This window comes from Portunus trituberculatus, chromosome 12 (genome assembly GCF_017591435.1).
Source record: "Portunus trituberculatus isolate SZX2019 chromosome 12, ASM1759143v1, whole genome shotgun sequence".
Classification (NCBI taxonomy): domain Eukaryota; kingdom Metazoa; phylum Arthropoda; class Malacostraca; order Decapoda; family Portunidae; genus Portunus; species Portunus trituberculatus.
This window is the reverse complement of record NC_059266.1, coordinates 12,518,931-12,546,305: the sequence shown is the minus strand read 5'-3', so window position 1 is coordinate 12,546,305 and position 27,375 is coordinate 12,518,931. Positions and strand designations below refer to the sequence as shown.

Sequence of the window (27,375 nt, the reverse complement as noted above, 5' to 3'; positions counted from 1 at the left end):
GGAGACCTGATACAAGTCTATAAATTGATCAACGGAATGGACCAAGTGGATAATGAGAAACTGATCTTGAGAGAAGAATATAACATCCGAAGCACAAGATCGCATAGTAAAAAGCTGAGAAAGGGAAGATGTTTGAGAGATATTAAAAAATATAGTTTCCCGCAGAGATGTATTGAGACGTGGAACAGTTTAGATGAAGAAGTAGTGTCTGCAACGAGTGTGCACACTTTTAAAGTAAGATTGGATAAGTGTAGATATGGAGACGGGGCCACACGAGCATAAAGCCCAGGCCCTGTAAAACTACAACTACAACTAGGTAAATACACACACGAGACGCGGTAGAGGAAGCATGCAATACCGTCGCTCCCGAGAATCAGCTGATCTTCACTACCTTTGTTTGGGTTTACAGTGGCCTGGGCAAAAAGTGTGGACTCATTTTTTTTTCATGAATACAGTGTTAAATCATAATGAGTGAAAAAGATATTCCATCTAAATGCAGGTATGTGACAAGGGAAAGAATGAAAGCTGATGATGACAATGTTGGTGAGGGAGAAAGAGAATTTGAAGGCTTTGATAAGGCGCAAACTTCACTATTTGATAGAGTCTTGACTATCGAACGTAAATTAGATAAATTGATAAAGGAGAGTATGGGAATGAAAGAGAATGAAGAACAGGATAAAGAGCTCCAGAAATTGAAAGAAAGGATAAAAAGAGTGGAAGAAAATGAAACTAGGCTAAGAACCGAAAATGAAGAATTAAAAGTCCAAATAGCGAACTACAAGAAATTGATGGAAGAGGGACTCGGTAAAGCCGAGAAAGAAAAAGAGAAGCTAAAAGATCTAGTTAACAAAGAAGAAGAAAGAGTACAAGACGTGATTAAAAAAGAAGTACAAGCATGGAGAATCCAAGATAAGAAAGACAAGGAATCATTTCAAGAAGTATTTCAAGAACAGTTAAAAGAAAGAGATGAAAATATGACAAGCAAAATGATAGGAGTCCTCAAGAAAAAAGAAAATTTAGTAAGAGAAATTGTGGAAAAAAAGAAGAGTGTAATTATTTTTGGACTGAAAGAAAAAAATGTCAAATATAGACCAAGAAGGGAAAAAGACGAAATGAAATCAGTAAAAGACCTACTAAAACATCTGAATGACGAGGATAGACAGAACTTAGGAAGTAGAAGAAATCCATAGAATGGGACCATATCAAGAAGGAACAGTGAGACCAATTAAGATATTACTAAAATCACAAGCAGCAGCAGAAGAAGTACTATATAGAAAAACAAAACTCAGAGAAACAGAAGGTTGCAAACATATATATATATATATATATATATATATATATATATATATATATATATATATATATATATATAAAGAAAAATAGAAACAAGGAGGAAAGGAAGAGACACAACGAACTGGTGGCAGAAGCAAGAGAAAAAAATAATGAAAGGTCAGAGGAGGAGAAGGCATTTTTTTTTTGAGAATTATAAGAGACAGGATAAGGAAATGGTATATAAAAGAGAAGGAAGAGAAAAAAATGGAACAAGTTTAACTAATAATGATAAGAACAAGAGATTAAAAATTATGTATACAAACACAGATGGGATTTTATGTAGTAAATTAGAATTATGAGATTACATAAAGAAAGAAGAACCAGATATTGTATGCCTGGTGGAAACAAGTTAAATGAGGCAATATAAATAGACATAGATAAAAGGTATAATATATGGAGGAGAGAGAGAGTGGGTAAAGGAGGAGGAGGAGTCATGATGATGTTAAGGAAAGAGATGGTGGTAAATCAAGTGGAGTTTGGGGAAGGAAAATCAGAAATACTCTATATTAAGATACATATTAATAAAAAGGAGTTGACAATCATTGGAACATATGTGCCACCAAAAAACAAATTCATGGACTAATCAAGAATATAAAGACATGATAAATGACACAATAAGGAGTCTTACAAGAATCATTAAAGAAAGGAGAAAAGTGATATTAGTAGGAGATTTCAACTGTAAGGAGGTGGACTGGGAAAATTATGAAAGTGGTATGGGGGAAGAAGCCTGGGGAGATAGATTCCTGAACCTAATGATAGATAATTTGATGGTCCAAAGAGTAAAGGAAAACACAAGATTCAGAGGAAACGATGAGCCGGCGAGATTGGACCTAGCTTTTACAAGAGATATACAAATTAACGATGACATAAGATAAAAGTGCCCACTGGGAAAGAGTGACCATAAAATATTAGAAATGAATATAGAAGAAGGAAAGGAAGATTTAAAGGGATGACATATGAGGAGAGACTAAAAGCTATGGATCTACCAAACCTGGAACAGAGAAGAGAGAGAGGGGATCTGATACAAGTTTATAAATTGATTAAGGGAATGGATCAACTGGATAATGAGAAACTAATCCTGAGAGAAGAATATGACATTAGAAGCACAAGTTCACATAGTAAGAAACTGAGGAAGGGAAGATGTCTGAGAGACGTTAAAAAATTTAGTTTCCCGCAAAGATGTGTTGAAACTTTTAACAGTTTGAGTGAGGAAATGGTGCCAGCAAAGAGTGTACATAGTTTTAAAGAAAAATTGGATAAGTGTAGATATGGAGACCGGGCCACACGAGCATAAAGCCCAGGCCCTGTAAAATTACAACTGGGTAAATACAACTACAGTCCGTTCATCCAAAGAATCCAGGCCGAAACTGCTAGTTTGGTTGGCAGCCCTGCCACCCGCCTAAAACCTTCCCGACACTTAAATTTTCTTCAAGTACATTTATTTTTCTTCACTTAACTCAATAGATATACAAGTTTAAAGCTTGAAGAAAAATAAATGTACTTGAAGAAAATGTAAGTGTCGGGAAGGTTCACTGGCAGTGAGGGTGGGCAGGGCTGCCAACCGAACTAGCAGTTTTGGCCTGGATTCTTTGGATGAACAGACTTTAGGTAAATACATTGGGAAGAGCAAAAATAAGATAACAAGACAATATAAACTTGGGGAAGAGAAGATTAAGAAGGTGGAAAGTGAAAAGGGCCTGGGAGTTCTCATAATAAAGGAAATGTCTCCCAATAAACATATACGTACTAAATAAAATTGTTGGTGAGACCTACAACTTACTGAGAAATATTAGAATTGCATTCTCATATATTGATGAAGATAGGGTGAAAAAGTTATTGGTATCCTTGATCAGACCACGACTGGAGTATGCAGCAGTACTGTGGTCACCTTAAACGAGGAAGAATATCAGGAAAATTGAAAGGATACAAAGAGCAGCCACCAAACTGGCCCCAACCTTGTTGGCTCTTACGGATGAAACAAGACTGGAGAGACTGGAATTGCCAACACTGGAGCAGAGAAGAGAGAGGTGACCTATTGACCATCTACAGAATAATGAATAATAAGGAGCTTCCTGATAGGACCAACCTGCTGAAGAGGGACAGAAAGGACACCTTTAGGATCAAAACTCAGAAAAGACAACTACAGAAGAGACTTCAAGAAAAACAGCTTCCCCCATAGAGTGATAGATATATGGAACATATACGTACTAAATAAAATTGTTGGTGAGACCTACAACTTACTGAGAAATATTAGAATTGCATTCTCATATATTGATGAAGATAGGGTGAAAAAGTTATTGGTATCCTTGATCAGACCACGACTGGAGTATGCAGCAGTACTGTGGTCACCTTAAACGAGGAAGAATATCAGGAAAATTGAAAGGATACAAAGAGCAGCCACCAAACTGGCCCCAACCTTGTTGGCTCTTACGGATGAAACAAGACTGGAGAGACTGGAATTGCCAACACTGGAGCAGAGAAGAGAGAGGTGACCTATTGACCATCTACAGAATAATGAATAATAAGGAGCTTCCTGATAGGACCAACCTGCTGAAGAGGGACAGAAGGGACACCTTTAGGATCAAAACTCAGAAAAGACAACTACAGAAGAGACTTCAAGAAAAACAGCTTCCCCCATAGAGTGATAGATATATGGAATGGACTGGACAGAGAGATGGTGTGTGCAAAGTCTATACACAACTTTAAGAGAAAATTAGACACTGTGAGATACAGAGACGGGACAACACGAGCATAGGCTCCCCTCCCGTATAATACAACTAGAGAAATACAACTAGGTAAATACATACACACACACACACATACAGTAAAAGTTCGTTAATCCAAATTTTCCGCTAGTCTGAATTTTTTAAGTTTGGGTGAAAAAGATCATTTATGGCCCAAATTAGGTCTCTGTGCAAATTCAAACTAGGCATCATCCACACCCTAGTGGCAAGAGGAGGAAATAAATGCTATTGACACTCCCTTACACTACCAAGTTTATAACAATAAACAGTGCAGTACAGTAATGAATGTCTATAAATAAAAAATTGTCTGAATGCCATGAAAGTCAAGCATGCTATGCCCAGGATTTTAGGTGCGAGTGTGAGAAGAATTGGATTGTTGTTTATTATGAGTGGTGGGATGAATTAGTGTTGGTGATCACCATTTATGAGAAGAGTGCTTCCTTATTTGTTAAGAGCTATGTTAATTCTATTCATAGTGCAAAAGGCTGGGCTCTGTTAAGGAATGTTTTTTTTTATATTTTTTTTATACCATGTGGGCTTTTCACAGGAATTTATGGGCTAAAGGGGATACTGTTTAGGGTACCTCCTATCTCAAAGCCCACCCGCTAGGAAACCGTTGCCCCGAATGAGGAAGCCCAGCCTACACTCGGACCTTGGACAGGATTCAAACCCGTGTGCTTGGAGACCCCTCAGACCCCAAAGTGCACATAGTTCCACTGTACCATAGGAGGCTGTGGCTACAGTTGAATGTGTGCATATGAGTGCAATGTCATCTGCATAAGAAGTTATGGTCAGTTTTAATTTTTCACTGACTTATAGTAACCTGTAATTTAACCTAACCTTCACCTAATTAAACAAAAATGTGAGGGTACAAAAAAGCCTACTACACAAAACAAATTAATGTGGCAAATCATTGGCAGCACTGCTCAACAATAACACAACATTGCTTGTGGAAGCCACCACTGCCTCTGCTGCCACCCACACCATGAAAAGTGTATTTTATATATTTTCAGATATTTCTGGTGTAATTTTGTTAATTTCAAACCTCTTCTGCAATGTTTCCTCACCCAAACACACCAATTTCCCAAGAGTCCCCGAAGATTGTTGGGGATGAGAGCTCGGCATAAACTGAAAAGTCATAACTTGAAAACTATCTATTAGCAAAGGAAATGATGTAGAACATGAATCAATTCACTACATGTCTAACCAGAGAAACATAAGCAACATGAGAAAATTATTGCATATGTGGAACCAGAAACTGGTTATATGAAGGTACTGGCATAATGGCATTTTCAGGGGCATATCCTGATAATCCGACACACTCCCAGTCTTCTGCTCATCAAATTAACAGACTTATACTGTATATATATGAAGTCAACTCTCGATTAAACGAGTTTGAATAACATGATTTTGATTTAATGCCACTTGAAATATAATTAAATAACCTGATTTATTTCATTTAACGCAGGTTAACTCAACCTGATGATGTCACGCGCATCCATGCTGCTTCTGGTGGGAAATGCACTGAGCCAGGATCCAAGAAACTTACTATATTTGATGGCTCATAAGAAAGCACCTTTTCTCCAAATATAAAGTGTTAGGAAATGAGCATGTGTCCTATGAGGCCAAGGTTCAGCATTAAGGCAGTGGTTGGTGGAAAGTCCATGGCAAGACAGGCTTTAAAATCAAACCCTAGACATCTTTGCATATGTAAAGGCACATGTAAACAAAGTTATGATCTGGCTTTGACCCAATAGTCGCTCTCTAACAAAATCTATCTGTGCTGTCTATCTCTCCCCTAACTCCTCTGACTATAGTAAATTCCTTGACTATTTAACTTCCAAAGTGGAGCACATTCTGTCCCTTTACCCTTTCATGGAGATCTCCATCCTTGGAGATTTCAATGTTCACCAACAGCTTTGGCTTTCCTCTCCCTTCACTGACCATCGTGGTGAACTAGCCTTCAACTTTGTTATCCTCCATGACCTAGAGCAGCTGGTGCAACACTCTATTTGTACTCCTGACTGTCTTGGCAATAAGCTCAACATTCTTGATCATTTCCATACATCTAACCCTTCTGCTTATACTGTTATCTTATCTTCTCTGTTGGGTTCCTCTGGTCACAATCTCATCTTTGTAGCTTATCCTATTTCTCCAATTCCTCCTCAGGATCCCCTAAAGTAGAGGTACTTCTGGTATTTTGCCTCTGCCAGTTTGGGAGGACCTGAGGAAGTCTTATGCTGATCTTCCTTGGAATGATTACTGTTTTTGTGTCAGAGATCCATCTCTGTGTGTTGAACGCATAGAAGAATGTGTCTTCATGGACACGTACATTCCTCATTCTTTTTATCCTAAATCTTCTAAACCTTGGTTTAGTCTTTTCATATTCAAAAGTCTAAGTGAAGGCAGGGGCAATTAGAATTACTTTGCAGAGCTGGGTGCGACTTTTATTTTTTCAGGTGTGACTTTAACTTTGCAACTTTGGTGCCAGATCTGGTGCAACTGCAACTTTACTACCTATTCTTGGCTAGCCCAGGTGTGACTTACAACTTTGCAACTGTGGGACTGTGACTTTTCCTGATGATACTCCAATAAAAAGTAAACTTAAGCACAATAATAGAAACATGCTTTTATAAGGTAGACATGAGTTATGGCAAATGTCTTTTACACAATGGCCTTCTGCCAGACTGTTGTGGCTCTCACCACAACAATGGCACAAGCAAGACCTTCCTATCACCTTACATACGCCAAACATTTGCCACAGCTGTGATCAAGAATGTCATTCTTCATAAGTGTTATGCCCAGGTTTTACTTTAAATCCTTTTCCTTTCAAACCTCATTACAAATCACCTCAGATCTCTGCAACAGCCAGGTACCGCCCCACGGGACAGGCAGGGGCACCTATACAAGATTGTGCCTTGGACAGTCTTGAAAGGTGTAGGTAAGGCATGTCACCAATCTCCGAGGTGTGACCAGCAGCAGCCACCACGGCTAGATAATATTCGTCACAAGACCACCAGCCTGCCACCCGTCAGTGAAGTCATTCTCCCTCCATTCACACCTGCACCTTCCATTACACCATGCCCCCATTCCCCTCACCTCCTGCCCTACCTAACACTGCCAATTTCGGATAGAAATAGAGTTAGCTGTTATCAACTCATTTTGACATTTTTTGCCAAATCAGGCTTTAAAACTGGCTTAAAAAAGCCACATAAAAAAAAATCATCTTTATTCCAGTTCAAAGTTATGTCAAAAGTTGCAGAAAATTGGCAGTGCCACTTTCCTCAGTCTAACTTACAAAATGTTTGCGACTTTCAATTTTGCGACTAAAATTTATAGTGCAACAACGTTGGAAAGTCACAACTCAGTGCCACATCAACCAGCTCTACTAATTTGTCAACACCCAGTTATCCTTATTAAGTTGCATTCTACCATGTCTATCTCAAGTGATCTTGTAATATTGTGTCTGATATCCAAGTTTGGAGCCAATTTATCACTTATGAGAGGTAGATATAAGGGATATAGTTGATAATACATTGTTATTAGGAATGTATTACACAAAGTTCTGTCAATACTGTATCATTAATTGGAACATAAAGTTAATATAACAAAGGGATACACAAAAAAACCTCACCTGGACTGTGAAAGTGGAATGTTACAACCCCAGGCAGCAGGGTGGAGAGCAGGGGGGTACCTCTCACTGAGTTGTGCCAGGGCCTCCACACATCCCAACTGACAGACACAAGACAGGTCATTTAAGTATTTGTTACTCAAGGAGTACACACACAAAGATCCATGTTTGCTCAGAGAGAGTTTTTCTCCAATGGATGTTGCTCCAAAAAAACAAGAGTATAGGATAAGTGTACAATCATGCTAAATAAAGAAGAAAATTTTTTGAAGGAAGTAACATGGGAGAAAGGCAATTATATTTAAATGAGAGACTTGAACTGTGAAGAGCTGAGGTATGCTGGGAGGAATGAACAACAAAAGAATAATGAAAGTTTATGAGGTTACACCTTATTGTATGTGGTGAAAGATGATGACCGATTGGATTCAAGATAATACAAGATGTAGAGGTCATGATGAATCTTCAAGACTGGATTTGCTATCAACCAAAGAACTCAAACAATTAACAGTGTTTTAAAAAAGCTTGACTGCTAAGGGGCACCATGTGTTATAGAATTTGAGCTGAGGGTGGAAAGTACAGAAGAAAAAGAACAAAGGATGGGAATATTGAGTAAAAGAAAGGCAAATTCCAAGATATTAAAGAAGTATGGGTGATTTTCGCTATACAAAAACTCACTATACAAATTTTTGTTCATGTGAAATCCATGTTTTACTACCTCCTGTCTGCTTACATGAACTTGCTTCGAGTTTACAAATTTTCAAATTCCCCACCCAGCATGCAGGTGGCACCAGGGATGTGCAGTGGGTGGTTCCACAACAATAACATAAGCAAGCGCTCCCATTCCTGCTATCCGCTCTGCCAGTCTGCCTACAATCCACATTTTTCATCATTATTTGAATCAATTTCTTACAGTAAGTACTGTATTGTAGTATGTATTATCTTTATCGTAGTATTGTTGATTAATAATTCACTTATGAGGGTAAAAGGAACAATCTTGATAACTTATTGTCTATGAAACACATAGACGTGAGAAAACTCATGTGGAATCGCTGTTCACTTAGAATTATGCTTGATAAGACCAATACATATGGTAAAGCCTGTGGGTTATGGTACAGGACAGTTCATTAGAAATACCTAACCACTCATATTGGAAAATGTTTAAGGTTCATTGCCAGTGGAAAAATCATGAAAATCTTGGTAATGATAATTTTTCTAGTTTTGCTGCTTTTTATATGAACTATTCCAAATATGCAGAATAAATCAAACAAACACATTGTATGTACAAGTGCTTTTCCATAGCTTCTATGCATGCTACCATATCTATTATTTCTTTATGTACTTTAATACAGTGAATACAGTATTGTTTAGACTGAAAAATCTTATGTCTGGGAATGTAACCCCTATCTTTGTATTGCTTTAGTTATTCACTATACAAATTTTTCCTACATGAAAGGGTTTTCAGGGACCTAACCCTTTCATATAGCAGGGGTCACCTGTATTATGCAGAAACTGATTGGAGCACTGCTACAAGAGCTTTACAACAACATGTACCAAGAATAAAACAGGAGAAAAGCACAAGGAATGGTTTAACAACTATAGTGAGGAAAAACACAAAAAAAAGGGAGTTGAAAGAGGTGAAAAAGACAGAGATGAGTGAAGAGATAGACATAATATAAAAGAGCAAGAAACAAATAGTTCAAAGTGCATAGAGAAGAAAAGAAAAAGTAGGAAAACTAGGAGCGTAATTGACAACTCTACATATATGTCAATAGTATACCAGGGAATAGAGAAGGAAAACTTATAAGGAGTTAAAAAGAACACTTCAGAAATGATAATGAAAGAGCTTTCCCAAATGGTCTTCACAAGGGAAAGTAAACTGAACAAGGAAAACAGGGCAACGAAAAACATGGCTTTCTTTAACCCAAAGAGTGTTTAGTACCTCAATATACATACCTCTTAGAGAAGTGTTATATATGCATGTATATGATTTTGTATTTCATACATATTGTGGCCATCATTTTTTATTTGTACATTCTGCCTCTGTAATTCCATCTTCCTACCATTTGACTTCTTTTAAGAGGGAGGTTTCAAGACATTTGTCCCTGTCTTTTGGCTAATTCTTTTGCAATCTTTTAGGGAACTTGCAGTTAAACTGGACTTTTTTAAAATATTTTGTTGCCCTTGGCAAGTTTCCCTCTTGCATAAAAAAAAACCCTAAGCACATAAACTATTTAGCCAGGACAGTTTTACTCTAGATAATACTTTGATAAATGACATATTGAAGCTACATACCACCAAGAACTTGTTGTTGGAGGTCATGAGGTGGGTGGTGAAGGCATAGATGAGGCGAGAGAGTGAGTCATCCACGTTGGGACCCTGCAGTGGGTGTAAGCCCGACCCTTGCTGATACTCAAAGCTGCAAGGGAAAAACATTATGGAATATGAGTTAGCTAAGGAAAGGACTATGGATTCATTGAGGAGAAATTGTGAATTGTTGGTAGCTAGAAGGAAAAAAAAAAATCAGTCACTGTAAGCTTGTTGGGAGAATGACAATAAGTTTGGGGTTTGCTGGGAATGTACTAGCTGGAGGAAAGATGTTGACCATAAGCTAAGGTGGAATAATGAGTCATGGAGAAATCTATGTATGTACACTTAATCCTCTGCTATCACGCCTTCCACTATCACGTTTTACTGCTATTGCAATTACTTAACCCTTAACTTCCGGCGGTCGTATATAAACGTTTGCGTCAGAACGTCCGGTGACGGATTCGCCCCAGTAATCAAGATTTTTCCCGCGTAATTTTAAGTCTCTGCGCTCTCTTGAGGCGGATGGTGAGTAGAAGTATCTGGCATCTTTTACCACACAAGTGTTTCCACAAGAGCTCCTAATTTTAGAGGTAACTGAACTGTTTTCCCGTTTATGGGCGACACTTGGCAACTCCGTGACGCTGGGTAGAAAGGTCAGTGATAACAGCGAAGGATCGGGTCAGATTGTAAATCACCATGGAGCAAGGCAAAACCCTTTTACTTAGCAGTGGTTCTGAGCTAGAAGAAAGTGACAGTGAATATATAGAAGAAGAAACTGGGGAAAGTGAAGAGACTAGTAGTGAGGACACGGATGTAGAGCATCATTCACCTGCTTTCTCAGGAGAACAGACAGAGAGACAGAGACTCTTACACAGTATAAGTGACAGTGAAGGCAATAATGATGAAGAACAGACTCAGATAATGTGTCAAGGACACAGAGTGTTTCTAGGAGACGAGGCATGCGCGTGCTCCTCGCGTTCTGGGGAGACGATCAAGGGGCGTGGCAGAGGTGGCGCGAGACCCGACCTGTCTTTCAATGGAGGAATTCAATGATGATTTTTCCCAGTTATGCCTGATTTATCTGTGTCTCCTGGCATAACAGCTGAATTCCCTGTGCAACACAATTGTGACTATTTCATGGCGTTTCTCAGTGATGCTTTCTTGGACCATATAGTGAGTGAGAGCAACACTTTTCATGATGAAGAAACAGCAGATGATGATGATGTGCCCCATAGCTCTCACGAGAAAGAGTGGAAAACATCACAAGAAATGAACTCCTGACGTTCATAGCCGTCACGCTTCTTATGAGTCATTCGAGAAAAGCTTTGAGGCATGATTATTGGAAGAAGAGTGATCTGCTGTACATGAATCTTTGCACGGTACATAACAAGGGACAGATATGACAACATATTGAAATACCTTCACTTCTGCAATGTTAAAACTGATGATCCACTCTGGAAAATTAGGCCTGTCATACAGTCTCTCGTAAATAAATTCAAGTCCTTTTTCAAGCCATTTCAAAACCTAGTGATAGATGAGTCACTTATGCTTTTCAAGGGAAGACTCATTTTCAAGCAATATATACCATCAAAGCGACATCGCTTTGGTGTGAAAATGTATATCATATGTGATTGTGAAACACACACACACACACACACACACACACACACACACACACACACACACACACACACACGTGTCTCAGAAATCAGTGATATATGACACACACACACACACACACACACACACACACACACACACACACATCTCGGTGAAAAGGAAAGAGAAATGTTAAATGAGTTGAGAAAGGAGGCTCTGAAAAAAAATGAAGAGAGGACAGAAGAAGAGAAGAAAGAGTTTTTCTGGAGAATCTTGGATATGAGACTGAGGAAGTGGTTCATAACCCAGAAAAGTACAGCAAGAAAGGACTAAAGAAACTTACATATGAGCGAAATGTAATGTATTCCAACATAAATGGAGTGATATCGGGATTTTAGAACTCAACGATTACTTGAGGGACAAGAACCCAGATATTGTGGGTCTTACTGAAACAAAACTGAGAGAGGAGAAGACCTGATGAAGGTTGGAGAAGGAAATATAACGTTTGGAAAAGAAATAGAGTAGGTAAGATGGGAGGAGGAGTGATGTTGCTGGTTAAAAAGATATAAAGGTGGATCAAGTGAAAAAGGTATGGGAAAGGCAGAAGTGCTAAAGATCAGAGCAGAAACTAATGAAGGAAAAAGAGGCACTACATAGTGGTGTACGTACCACCTAAGACAAATGCATGGTCAGTACAGGAATATGAAGAAATGATAAGTGATACAGGAACATGTCTGGAAGAAATGTTGGGTGGCTGTGAACGAACTATAATGATGGGAGATTTTAATTGTAAAGAGGTGTGTTGGGAGGACTGGTCAATGGAAGGATCAGAGACAACATGGGAAATACACTATTGACACTGGCAATGGAAAATGTGTTAACTCAGTGGGTCAAAGAAGATACTAGGTTTGGAGGAGAGGGAGCATCGTCAAGACTGGACTTGGTCTTTAGTACAGAGCCAATGGTCATTGAGGAGATGAGGGTGGAGTGCCCTTTAGCAAAGAGTGATCATGCAGTTTTGGAGTTCAAGGTGATAGACGAAGAGAAATCTAGAAGAAATGAAGAATATAAAGTGGGAAGATGGAATTATGCCAAGACAGATTTTGGAAACCTAAAGAAATTCTTTCAAGAGACAAATTGGATGAAATTCAAGAGTGCTAAGGAGCAAATGAAAAGTGGAAGGAATTTATAAAAATATACAAAGAAGGTGAGAAAAATTTGTACCAATAAGACAACATAGAGAAGTTGGAAAGCAGGACTGGTTTAACGATAGATGTGAAAAGGCTAGAACAAGAAAAGAGGATGCATGGAAGAGGTGGAGAAGGAAAAGACGGATTAAGCAGTGGGAAAGTTACAAAAGAGCAAGAAATGAATATGTGTTGATTAGAAGAGAAGAAAGAAAGAAACAAGAAAAGGATATAATTGATAAATGTAAAGACCAACCAAGGCTTTTTTACAGACATGTGAACAACAACATCAAAAATAGAGAAAGTATTGAAAGTTTAGAAGTAAATGGAGTATACAGTGAAGATCCCAGGAAATGGCAGAGGCTATGAATGGATGCTTTCGGAAGGTATTCACAAAGGAGACTGCTTTTGACAAACCACTGGTAATGGAACAGAAAGGGATTATGAAGGAGTTTCAAGTAACGGTGGAGGAGATCAAGAACATGATGGGGAGTTTAGAAGTGAGAAAAGCTGTGGGACCTGATGGGGTATCAGGATGGATTTTAAGAGAATGCAGGAGCAATTGGCAGAAAAAGTTTGTGAAGTAATTGATGCCTCATTAAGGGAAGGTGTAGTGCCCCAAGACTGGAAAAGAGCTAACATTGTCCCAATCTATAAATCAGGTAACAAGAGAGACCCATTGAACTATAGACCAGTGTCACTTACAAGTGTGGTAGCTAAGATGTGTGAGAGGGTGGTGAAGACTAGATGGACAGACTTCTTGGAGAAAAATGACATACTTTGTGAGTGTCAATTTGGTTTTAGGAAAGGGCGTTCATGCACGACAAACCTGATATGTTACTATTCGAGGGTGATAGATGTAATACAGGAAAGAGATGGTTGGGCTGATGGAATATATCTGGATTTAAAAAAGGCCTTTGATAAGGTACCACACCAGAGACTGATCTGGAAACTTGAAATGGTAGGAGGAGTGCATGGCAGTTTACTAAAATGGATGGAAGACTTTTGGTAGGAAGAGAAATGAGAACAATAATTAAGGACAGACCATCAGAATGGGGATTGGTGGAGAGTGGAGTTCCACAGGGATCAGTGTTGGCACCAGTAATGTTCGCAGTCTACATAAATGACATGGTGGATGGGGTGTCCAGTTATGTGAGCCTATTTGCAGACGATGCAAAATTGTTACGAAAAGTGAGATGTGACAAAGATTGCGAACTACTCCAGGAAGACTTGGACAGAATATGGAAATGGAGCTGTACATGGCAAATGGAGTTCAACACGACAAAATGCAAGAAAATAGAGTTTGGCAAGAGTGAAAGAAGAATCAGGAGTATGTACAAGATAGGAAATGAAGACATAAAACCAGTCATGAAGAAAAAGACCTTGGGGTGACAATTACCAATGACCTATCGCCAGAGAGACATATAAACAAAATAATTGGAGAAGTATTGAACTTATTGAGGAACATAAGAGTGGCGTTCAGATATCTAGATGAAGAAATGATGAAGAAAATAATTACTGCAATGATAAGACCGAGGCTTGAATATGCAACAATACAGTGGGCTCCGAACTTAAAGAAACACATAAGGAAACTAGAGAAAGTACAGAGGGCTGCAACGAAAATGGTGCCTGACTTAAGAGATTTGACTTATGAAGACAGACTGAAAAGAATGCAACTTCCAACCCTGGAAAACAGAAGAGAAAGGGGAGACCTGATAGCAATATACAGAGTGATGATTGGCATGGAAAAATGGATAGGGAAGATCTGTGTATGTGGAATGGAAGAATGTCGAGAGGGCATGGGAAAAACTAAAATGGCCACTTATAGGAGAGATGTGAAAAATATAGCTTCCTCATAGAAGGGTGGAAGCATGGAATAGTTTAGACGTGGAAGTGGTCAACGCAAGGAATATTCATGATTTTAAGAAAAAGCTGGACATTAATAGATATGGAGACGGGACAACACGAGCATAGCTCTTTTCCGTATGTTACAATTAGGTAAATACAATTAGGTAAATACACACACACACACACACACACACACACAGAAATCAGTGATAATATGTCCTTCCTTCCTCTCACACATCAGAAAGAGAGAGAGAGAGAGAGAGAGAGAGAGAGAGAGAGAGAGAGAGAGAGAGAGAGAGAGAGAGAGAGAGAGAGAGAGAGAGAGAGAGAGAGAGAGAGAGAGAGAGAGAGAGAGAGAGAGAGAGCGCGCTCCGGGCTGTTTCCTCTTGACTGGTCACACCGTCGGAGGAGGAAACTTTGATAAGGCAATAACTAAACTCTCAGACGTCATATCGAGCTGGAAAGTACATCATTGTATTCAGAATAACACAGAGAAAATAATTATCAGTATTCAAACTGTGTTCTGACAATTTTTAGGTGTACCATTTTTCCCCGTCATTAGACAGGAAAAAATATTTTAATCCCCGGAAGTTAAGGGTTAAAAAGCTGCACATATTTTTATATCATGCATAAAATTACTGCTATCACATGCCCATCATTCAAAAACTTCCAGGTTATGATGTCACATACCAGTTGAGTTTCTCTAAATATTTTTAAGGAGAAATAGTTGTTCACTATTTCCCCAATCTACTTATCCACTTTAGCTCCTAATTGTCTACAACGAGGTACCATATTTGATGACATATAGGATGCACCTTTTTCCAGTACTTTTACCTACCCCAACTACATATAGTAGGCCCTCCACACTCGCAAGGGTTAGAAGATCGAGAAGCTCACGAAAGTTGAAAATTTGTGAGTGTTTGGTGAGCATATTACATGTACACACACAAAAATAATGATTACTTAACATAATATTAGCATTTCCTTCATCAAATAAACCTAATCACTCATAAAACCCCAAAACCAGTATGAAATATTGCACATGTTCTGGTTTACTAACGTAATAAATGCATGTAGAAAAAAACAAGACACTCACCACGCATAAGTTTCAGCGCACTATTACTTGTGATGATGATGATGGTGATGATAATTAGCCATGCAGTTACTGATGATGAGTAACTGGATGACATGATGGTGAGTGTAACTGCATGGCATTTTTTTTTTTTTTTTACATAGGGAAGAGGGCCAGCCAAGGGCAAAACAAAAAGAAAGATAAAAAAAGGTCCAATTGAGTGCTGGTTCTCTAAAAAGTGTAAAAGCATCAGCCAAAGTTGGGCAGCAAATGCCTCGATACCACCCTCTTAAAAGAAGACAAGTCGTAGGGATTCGGAAATACAGATGCAGGGAGGGAGTTCCAGAGTTTACCAGTGAAAGGGATGAATGATTGAGAGTACTGGTTAACTCTTGCATTAGAGAGTTGGACAGAATAGGGATGAGAGGAAGAAGAAAGCCTTGTGCAGCGAGACCGCAGGAGGAGGGGAGGCATGCAGTTAGCAAGATCAGTAGAACAGTTAGCATGAAAATAGCGATAAAAGATAGAAAGAGATGCAACATTCCGGCGGTGAGAAAGAGGCTGAAGACAGTTAGTCAGAGGAGAGGAGTTGATGAGATGAAGAGCTTTTGATTCCACCCTATCTAGTAAAACTGTGTGACTGGAACCCTCAAACATGCGAAGAGTACTCCATACAGGTACGGAGTCTAGTGTATGGGTTGAGGTTCAGGAGGGACAATAGTGGTAGCAGCAGGCTTCCTTGTGAAATACATTTTGATTGCCAAATGAGACCATTTCCTCTTCATTTCATCATCATCATTATTATTTGATATTTTCATTTTCCAGTCATTATGAATTATGTATTCCTACTTTACATAATTTTTTAAATTGCTGTTATCATTATCATTACCAGCATTATCACTTTGGAAATGAATTATCATAAAAATTAAAGAAATATAACCTGTGAGGCTATGATGAATGATTATACATATCTACTGATCGCCACTGACTCAATGCCATCTGGCGGTGTGGAGTAACACCAAGTTCATAACCATAACAAAACACATCAACACCCAGTACCAGCTCATGGAAAAATAGAATGGAGGGACTGTGTCAGTGCAATGCTATAATAATAATAATTGAAAGTAAAATAATAAAAAAAAAAAATTAAAGAATTTTATAAACTTAAAGTTGTACCGTATAACACAATGTAAACATAGGCCTTGAACCGAGCATCTATAGAAGCAGGCTGAGCTGCAACAACAGCATCTCAAAAGTCTTAGGTGTAGCGCCAAAAGAAATCTTAAACTATCATACAGCATGAAACTTCTATTTTTGTCTTGTTTTATTGCAAATTATCCAAAATTTAGTTATAAACATTTTGAAAAAACGTAACACATAAGGACTTTTTGTTATGACATAATTTGTTAGTTGCATATACTATTCTAGTGTGAGACTGATGGAGTCATACACCTGGCAGTGAATATCTGGGTCTGGGTGGATTGCAGCTATGCAGCTCCTATGGGTGAGCTGCCACTGTCAACACCATCACCATTATGGCAGCTAAAGAAAAAAGATACACATTTAAACTTTTACAGATAAATATTTTTTCTTGGATTCTATTCAAGTGAGGAGAGTGCCCTTTACCCCCCATAGCTCAGTCCCCTTCTGTTGCTGCTGTCTTTGCCTCCCTTTCTGTCCTTTCTTGGGCAGCCAAGGGTTTTACTTTTACTCTCAGGGATAGTGTCTCTGACCAAGGCATACTTATCTGGCTGGGGTGGGGCTTGCAACCCCTCCCAGTAAAAAAGTCCACAGCTGCTACAAGAGTTAGAGGAAGTGGTCGGGGTCGAGGCTCTAAGTGCTGTTACGGCCCGTCCGTAACATACTCCACTACCATCACCTCCTCCACTTGCTACCTCGTTCGCCACCTCTCCACCTCCCCTTCCACGTCACCGTCTCATGAACCTTCCACGTCACCGTCTCATGAACCCTCCACGTCACTGTCTCATAAAGCCCCGCTACTGTCCCGAAGTTGGATTCACGCGGCCCCATTCGACTCAAGCGGAAGTGTTAAAGCAAGCTCCCTGATTTCTGGAAGTCAGTCGAGGTCAAGGCCTCAACCAGTGAACACAACGCCTCTTGGACTACTGTGGGATCCACCTCACCCAGCACTTCGCCACTGCGACACCTCATAAGTATCCCTTCCCCTCGTCCCGTTTTTTCCACATTGCCTCCATATAGGATTAGTATTATTGTCAGGTATTAAGTTGGGTTCTTTATTGTTGTATTTATTTCTGTGTTATATATATATACATATGTGTATGTCAGTTTCATGTGTTTCATGTTATATCTTTATGTGTATGTCAGTTTCATGGTTATTGGGTTATTAAATAACTTTTTAAGTGGCCCCTTTGCATATCCTCACCAGTTGAACCTGCAGTGTTTTTTTTTTTTATTGTTATTGTTCACCGGCTCCCCGATGCCAATCTTACCCATTTAACCGGTGAACGTAACAATTGGCGACCGTGACGGGACCATTACAACCCTTGTTCAGTGTTCCATTTTTCCAGTGACTTTTTTTCTGTGATTACATTATTTTTTCTTGTGTTTCTGTGGTCTTGTGACTTTGATGTGTTTTTTTCTGTGACTTACTCTGCGTGCGGTTTAAATTTACCTTTGTGCGATCAAATGGCTCCTTTAGGGTTAAAAGTGCTTCGTGACTTTCATTGGTATCGCATAACAGTGGTAGAGCAGGAAACCAGGTAGAAAATCGTGTTCACCGATAGCACTTTTCTCTATTTCTTGCACATAGGCAGGTGTGTAATAAGTGTTATCCAAGTGTTGGGATCATCATATGTTCATGCGAACCCTCAATCCCCTCACTTCGCAGATAATTTTTCTTGCTAGTTAAAATTGGCCATTTTAACTAGTCCCTCAGACTAATCTGCCTCCTTATCAATAACAAGTCCCAGTACAATTTGCTCCTCACTCTCAAGTCTCATAACTAGAGTAATCCGGATCCCTCTTAATGCCGTAATTCTCTAGTTTACCCCCTCATTAGTGATTGTACTCATAAGTGTTTATTTAAGTATAATCTAGGTAATTTCCAAGGTTGCCTTTATTATCACTCTGCCAAGTTCCTCACTTAAGTAATTCACTTATCATTTTTTTGTTGTTTGTTTAACATCTATTTAATATGGCTTCCGCTCAGTTTAACGTTGAAGATTTTTGTGATGACCCTTCTCTGGAACAACTTAAAGGTGCTAATATAATAAAGGACCAATGGAAAGCCATCGCTAAACATTTTGATGTTCCCATCACATCTCAGATGACTAAAGAGGTCGTTAACCCCTTCCTTACTGCAGCCACCCCCCGATATAAACAAAGCGTTCCCCTCCTATACTGCAGCCCCCTGCCCGTGTCGACGTGTCCTCAGGCCAGAACTACACATTATATTTCTTTCTAACTCAGTGTTATGTACTTTTTTCTAAACATATTTTTGTCATTTTATTAATAAAAGAAAACATAAACATAATCATAAATTGTGCACTAATCATAAATTCAGCACCACACACTCTGCACCTGGTGAGGGTGGCCCTGAGGCAGTCATAACTAGGCTGCTCCCCCTCACTTGCCGAGAGGGTTTCAACACTGCTGTCACTATCACTCTCTCCTATTTCTTTTTCAGGATCATAGTCTGAATCATATTCATCTGGAGAGTCTTCCAGTATATCCTCACTATCTGTCTCATAATTATGATAATCCTCATCGCTGCTACAGAAGCAGACGCCATTATCTCTAACTAGAGGCAATAGAACAGTTTCACCACGGCCGATACTAGAGAACTGATGTTCTTGGGGGGACTGTGGGAATAATATATGTCAAAGAATAGTGATTGGCTTTATAGTTTATGCATGAAAAATTAACTCCGATATTGATTGGCTAGTGGGGATGGTTTTGTTACGCTGGGGTGGCTAAAAATAACGCCTCCAGTGTTTGTTTGTTTATAGTGAACCATGTGGAGTATGAAAAAGGCAAAATCCACACTCAGGCCACGGTTATACACGGAAATGTATTGGTGTGGTATGCACGTACCACGGCAGCATCTTGCGGTACCACGAGGTCGCTTTTGCGCGTGGTACGCACGTACCACAAAACAGTCTTGCGGTAAGGAAGGGGTTAAGAATGTAGTTGTTGAACATCTAGTGCAAGAAGGTCAGTTGCAAGGAAATGCCATAGAAGAGTTAACTCCCATGTCAGCCTCTATGAGGACTATAATACACAGTCCCCAGGAAGAACAGGATAAGAGTAGGATAAGTCAGTGGGAAATTGAGAAGCTTAGACTAGAATACCGGCTGTAGGAAAAACAAATGCAACTAGAGGCAGAAAAGGAAGAGAGAGAATTTCAGTTACAACTTAAAAGGCAGGAGAAAGAGTTAGAAATTCAGGAGTTAGACCTACGAAATGACGCTAAGTTTAGAGGGGAAGAAATAGATATATAAAGAAAAAGTTAGCAAGCTTTAATCCTGCTACAGCTGCTCCGCTAGTTCCCCCTTTTGATGAATCTGATGTTGATGGGTCATTTCGTGCCTTTGAGAGCATTGCTAATAGGAATAAATGGCCCAAGGATCAGTGGGTGTCTCTCCTTGTCCCCAAGCTAGTAGGAAAAGCTTATAGGGTATACAACGGCCTTAGTGATGAGGTAGAGTATGAAGAGATCAAAGGTAACATTCTAGACACCTACTCTATCACTTCTGACGGATACAGACAACAGTTCCGAAAGTATGTGAAACCAGACTCTCACACCTATGTTGAATTTGCTAGTGAGAAACTAAGACAATTTAAGAAATGGTTAGCCGCCCTTAACATTACCACCTTTTCGGAGTTGCTCAATCTAATGGTCCTGGAAGAATGGAAGAACAAGTTACCCTTTAATATTCTGAGGGAGTGATCTTATGTCTGCCGCTAAAGTGGCTGATGCGTTTGCTTTGTTGATGGGATCCCTGGGTAGTAGAGGTCGTGGTTCACTATCTAATGTTAGGTCCTCCTTTGGGGAAGATTTTGGTGGCACGGGTGGTAAGCCGACCGGATTCTTGCCAAATGGTGTACATACTGTAAGAAGCCAGGTCACACGATCCAAAACTGTAGACACCCAAATTGCAAGGCCTCTCAACGTCAACCTTCTTTTGTGGCCCCTAAACCTAACACCTTTGAGAACAAGAAACCAGTGGCCCTAGCTAACCCTGTCAACTCTCCTCTAGAACTTTATGACTCGTACATGTATCAAGGTAAAGTGTCCCTGACTGATGGTAAAGACAAGGCAATAAATGTCAAGGTTCTGCATGATACAGGTGCTGCCCAATCCATCTTAAGGGAAGATGTCATCCCTAACATCAAACAGGCTTTCACTGGGAGAAGGTGATCCTTACAGGTCTCGAATCACAGCTCTCCTATCCCTTGGCTAATATTAGCTTACAGTGCCCGTTCATTTCAGGAGAGGTTGTGGTAGCCATTAAACCTGGTGAACTGCCAGTACCGGGGGTACATCTTGTACTGGGTAATGATCTTGCGGGTAACTTGGCTGTTCCAAACTTAATTGTTCTTGATTCTCCCTTAACAGAAAGTCCCACTAAGACCCTGGACGAAACATCCCCTCACTTCTTCCCAGTGTGTGCAGTCACCAGGTCTCAGTCCAAGTCCCCTGCCCTTTCACCACCTCCTCCACCAATGATTGCCTCTACTGACAACTTGTACAATAACATCATTTCAAAGGAGAATTTGATTAATGCTCAGGAACAGGATCTCACTTTGGCTAAGATCAGACATGTTGCCAGTGAGACAAAGGATATGTCTAAATTGCCTTGTTTTTATTATCAGGAAGGAGTCCTGATGCATGCCTACAGACCTCCTGAACTGAAACAACTAGACACCTGGTCAGAAACACATCAAGTTGTCATCCCTTGTCTGTAAGACCAGCCATTATAGAACTAGCTCATGATGGATTGTCAGGTCATCTAGGCATCCAAAAAACCTACAAGAAGGCTCTTCAACATTTTTTGGCCAGGAATGAAAAAGGATGTGTCACACTATGTAAAAACATGTCACATATGTCAAATTGTGGGTAAGCCTAACGAACGCCTTGTGCCAGCTCCTCTGACGCCTATTCCAGTTCAGACGGAGCCCTTCGAAAAGATCGTTCTAGACTGCGTAGGGCCCTTACCCAAAACCAAACGAGGGAATCAGTATTTGTTAACCCTCATGGATCCCACTACCAGGTACCCTGAAGCATTCCTCTTAAGAACATCACATCAAAGACCATTGTAAAACATCTAATACATTTTTTCACCTCGGTAGGAATTCCAAAACAAATTCAGTCTGACAAGGGTAGCAATTTCACTAGCAATTTTTTCCAACAGATAGTGAATGAGCTAAACATCGACCATGTAACCTCCTCGGCTTACCACCCCAATCCCAAGGCTGTCTGGAGCGGTTTCACCAAACATTAAAATCCATGATGAAGAAGTATTGCTTGGAGCATCAAGGAGACTGGGATGAAAGTATCTCTTTCCTTCTCTTCGCTTTAAGAGAATCTCCTCAAGATTCTTTAGGTTACTCCCCTTTTGAATTACTCTATGGTAGACAGATCAGGGGGCCTCTCAAAATATTAAAGGATCAATGGTTTACTCAAAATACTCCTTCAAGCCCCAGTGTGTCTGACTACATCAGTAACCTTAAGAATAAAATCAGTGAAGTCAGATCTTTTGCTAAATCAAACTTCCTCAAATCTCAAACTAAAATGCAACAAAATTCTCTTCCCAAATCTGTCATGAGAAGTTTCAAACCAGGAGACAAGGTTTTACTTTTTCTCCCCACTCTTCACAGTAAGTTCATGGGACCTTATGTTGTGGCTCAAAAACTAAGTCCATTAAACTATGTGGTCCACACTCCTGACCGTCGTAAGGATTCCCAACTAGTTCATATTAATCTAATGAAACCTTACCACTCCAGAGAACCAGAGGACGACTTGTCTCGCACTGTACCTGTATGTCTGGTAGGGAAGGAGTCTGGTCCTGTGCCCCCGAGGAAGAGTCCGACATCGAATTCCTCTTCTCGTCACCTAAAGGACGCCCTCAAACAGCCAAATCATGTCCAACCTTGATGAGGTTTTTTTTCCTTAACACCTTCACAACAGTCTGATCTTAAAAAGTTATTGCTAGACTTTTCAGAAATCACAGGTGACCTTCCAGGGCTTTGTACTACTATCCAACATGATATAACATTAATATCTAATGACATCAAGCCTATAAGACAACCAGCCTATCGCATTTCACCCATTAAAAGAGACTTGATGAAAAAAGAGGTAGACTATCTGCTCTGTCATCACCTTGCAGAACCTAGTATATCCTCTTGGGCTTCTCCCTGCCTGTTAACATCTAAGCCAGATGGTAGTAGTCGATTTTGCACCGACTACAGGAAATTAAATAAAGTGACGGTGCCAGACTCCTACCCATTGCCCATGATAGAGGACCTTATAGATAGCATAGGAGTAGCCAAAATTGTAACAACCATAGATTTACTTAAAGGTTACTACCAGATTCCCCTCTCGGATGAGGCCCGAATTATATCCGCCTTCATCACCCCCTTCGGACTATACCAATACACAGTGATGCCCTTCGGCTTGTCTAATGCTCCCGCCACCTTCCAGAGGGCTATAAATTACATCACCCAGGACTTGGAGGGAACTTCTGCCTATCTGGATGACCTGGTGGTGACTTCGGACGACTGGGTGACACATCTGACCTGTCTTCGGAGGCTGATGGGTCGGTTGCAGGAAACCGGTCTTACAATCAACCTGGCCAAGTCCACCTTCGGGAAGTCCACGGTGGTCTACCTGGGACATGTGGTGGGGAATGGCAAGGTTCGTCCCAAGAGAGCCAACGTGAAGGCCATCCTTGGCTTCCCTGTCCCTAACACCAGGAAAGCTCTCATGAGATTCTTGGGGATGGCTGGTTTCTACAGATGATTCTGTAGGAACTTCTCCACCCTGGCTGCCCCCCTGACGGACCTTATCAGCACTTCCGTCCCTTTCCACTGGACCCCGACCTGTGATTAAGCCTTCCAACATCTCTCCTCGGAGCCAGTGGTCTGGACGCCAGATCACTCCCGCCCCTTCCATCTACAAGTGGACGCGAGTGGAGTTGGAGTGGGTGCTGTCCTCCTACAAGGGGACCCCACAAGCGGCATCCTCCATCCCATCGCCTATCACTCCGCCAAGCTGAAGAAACACCAACTCAACTACTCCACCATCGAGAAGGAGGCTCTGGCACTCGTCCTGGCGCTCCAACGTTTTGAGTGCTACGTTCATCCTGGCCCTTAATCTACGAAGGTCTTCACCGATCACAACCCTCTGGCCTTCCTTCACGCCATGAAGAACCGAAACAAACGCATTCTTAGGTGGGCCTTGTTAACTCAACCCTTCAACTTGGAAGTCCACCATATCAAGGGGGTGGACAACATCATCGCTGACGCCTTATCAAGATCTCCTGTCTCACCTCCTCCATGAGCCCATTATGGAGGTCTTAGGGGGGAGGAAATGTTACGGCCCGTCCATAACATACTCCACTACCATCACCTCCGCTTGCTACCTTGTTCACCACCTCTCCACCTCCCCTTCCACGTCACCGTCTCATGAACCTTCCACGTCACCATCTCATGAACACTCCATGTCACTGTCTCATGAAGCCCCGCTCCTGTCCCGAAGTTGGATTCACGCGGCCCCATTCGACTCAAGCGGAAGTGTTAAAGCAAGCTCCCAGATTTCTGGAAGTCAGTCGCGGTCCAGGCCTCAACCAGTGAACACAACGCCTCTTGGACTACTGCAGGATCCACCTCACCCAGCACTTCACCACTGCGACACCTCATAAGTATCACTTCCCCTCGTCCCGTTTTTTCCACATTGCCTCCATATAGGATTAGTATTATTGTTGTATTTATTTCTGTGTTAAATATATATATATATATATATATATATATATATATATATATATATATATATATATATATATATATATATGTGTGTATGTCAGTTTCATGTGTTTTATGTTATATCTATATGTGTATGTCAGTTTCATGGTTATTGGGTTAGTAAATAACTTTTTAAGTGCCCCCTTTGCATATCTTCACCAGTTGAACCTGCAGTGTTTTTTTTATTTTTTTTATTGTTATTGTTCACCGGCTCCCCGATGCCAATCTTACCCATTTAACCGGTGAACGTAACAGTGCAGGCAATCCTCAAGCCACGATCCTGATTCGGTTCTGCTGGGGTGTCTGACTGTGCAAACCCATCAAGTACCAAGGCACCAGAGGGGCTTGCCTACCCGTATCTCAGGCACAGGGGAAAGCTTGCGAGATCCCTATGTCTTGAGAGGGATGGGAGGATCCCTTCACTATATTCTTAACTTTGGGAGTGCTGGTGGGGCTGCAGACATGGCACCTGCCTGTCAGACCATTCCTGGGGTAAACCTTCGGAGGGTTCTAGGTGTAGGCTCCTGGAATGTCCTGAGCCTCTCAGACAATCAACGACTGCCTTACCTATTGGATGAGCTCAGTAAGCTGAGGGTGGATATGGTGGGACTCTCTGACCAGTAGCAAGGGTTTTACTCACTATTGGTCCAGCATGAGCAATGGACACCATGTCAAGGGGGTAGCCATAGGCGTCTCCAGCAGACTGCAGCCGTCCGTTGTAGAGGTTACTCCAGTTGATGAGCACATAATGTAACTAAGGCTGAAGCACAGACTAGGCTTCAGCAATGGGATCTAACTGACAGCGACAGTATATGCTGATCTTCCTGACAATGTTTATCATGCATCACTAGCTCTCCTAGAAGTGAAGCACATCTGTGCTGCACTCAGCTATGATGACAATATGGCGGCCCAAACAAACATCTCGCAGAATTCCACAACTCTTGAGATTTGCCATACCGGCAAAGCATATTGACATCGTGCTATTTTAATTACTTCATGTACAGTAAAATCTCGAATCTCGATCAATCTCATCTCGATATTTCACATCTCGATTGCACCATCAAAAACCCACAATTCACATATCTCGATCAAATTACACTAATCTCGATCGCTATTTTTCATCTTGTTGTTGTTGTTAAGGGCTGCGACGATCTATTACAATCCTATGAGCCCTGGAGAGATGCCTGTGGTGTTCTCACAAGTGTTGCAGTTGGTTAGTCTTGTTGAGGAAGGCACAGGTGAGGCAAAGCACTGCTGATTGCTGTGACGAGTCGATGCCTGTCGCCCCAAGCAGGGTGGGCAAGTCAAATGTGGTTACTCCCAGGGAATGGAGTTGTTCTTGCAGCACCACACGATCTGAGTGGAAGCATGGACACTCCAGCATGAAGTGGTTCATAGTTTCAGGGATGCTGATGCACCAAGGGCAGTACGGGTCTGGGGCAGGGCTCATGCGGTGGAGGTGAGCGGTGAATTGTGTGGCCGAGGCGGAGACGCATGAGGGCGATGTCCAGCTTGCGGGACGTTTTTCTAACCCATGGTTGCGGGGAAGAATCACTGTGGTACTGGCCCATTGAGACAGGGGTGAGGGATTCATTCCATCTGGATTGACAGGTGTGGGCGATGAGGCGTTTGGAAGTGGAGAGTGGCAGGGTGAGCGGGGTAATGTTATGGTCTGTCAGGGCCATCTTGGCAGTAGCATCAACAACCTCAATGCCTCGTATGCCTGAGTGGGAGGGCACCCACTGGAATGTTATGTCCCACATTTTTCATTTTATTGTATCAAAACAAACATGGCGCATGGCGATGCGATTGTTTCGACTGCTCTCCCACCTAGTGGCAACTTGTGGAGTGTAGTGTGTACCAGTCACCCGCGGCCTCCCCCAGACATTCAAACACCAGGCATTAAAAAGCAAGAAGGATGAAGTGAAGAAATCAGTGACATTGGCAAAAAAAATTATTCACAGATTCAAGGTTAACGTAGTTAATATAGGTTCGTTGCCAAAGCTTTGGTCCCAATTACATTTTTCTCTATAAGAAATTAACTTCGCATCTCGATATTTTGAATCTCGATCAGTATTTTTGGTCCCAATTATGATCGAGATTCGAGATTCTACTGTACTATGAAAAAAATGAGTAGGTTTTTTTATCTCCATTCTTATCTGCATCTGTACACTACATGTTCAAATCTTCGTCCAAAGCATCACAATGCAAACAAAGCTGCTAGTGTCTGCACAAGACAAACATGTTGATCTTGTTTTGCTGGTAGCAGCTCCACCCACTAGATAGCAAAATGTGGGTAGCATTGCAACCTGCATATTGATACGTGTAAACCCACCTAAGTTGAAGGCTAAGTAATTACAAAATAATCATTTCACATCACGAAATTCAACTAACGTCACAGCGGTAGCTAACGAGATGCCATACTACCATTCCACCATCAGTCGGTTGCTACCTCCTCGCAGTCACGCATCTAGCCGCTCCTGCTCCGTTCTACTCCAAGCAATGTCTCGCTGGGTAAGCTTTCTCCTATATAGTCCAAAGTTGACTGTGGGTGAAAAGCACATCGATGGACTACATATTTCTGATAGACAAGCAGTGTGGAGTTTGTATGGGGGTTAATGCCACCTTACGGTGATGCCATATGGTGTATGATGA

General features: G+C 40.9%; 1 protein-coding gene across 4 annotated transcripts in view; it reads right to left on the bottom strand.

Moving 5' to 3' along the window:
* LOC123502590 (huntingtin-like) overlaps positions 1–27,375 on the bottom strand; it is a 420,122-nt gene that overhangs the window by 300,937 nt on the left and 91,810 nt on the right. For all 4 annotated transcript variants that reach the window (XM_045251746.1, XM_045251745.1, XM_045251744.1 and 1 more), the window contains exons 15-16: positions 9,997–10,120; positions 7,711–7,808 (exon numbers count right to left, since the gene is read on the bottom strand). In XM_045251746.1, coding sequence (XP_045107681.1) covers positions 7,711–7,808; positions 9,997–10,120 — 222 coding nt within the window. The remainder of the gene's footprint in view (positions 1–7,710; positions 7,809–9,996; positions 10,121–27,375) is intronic.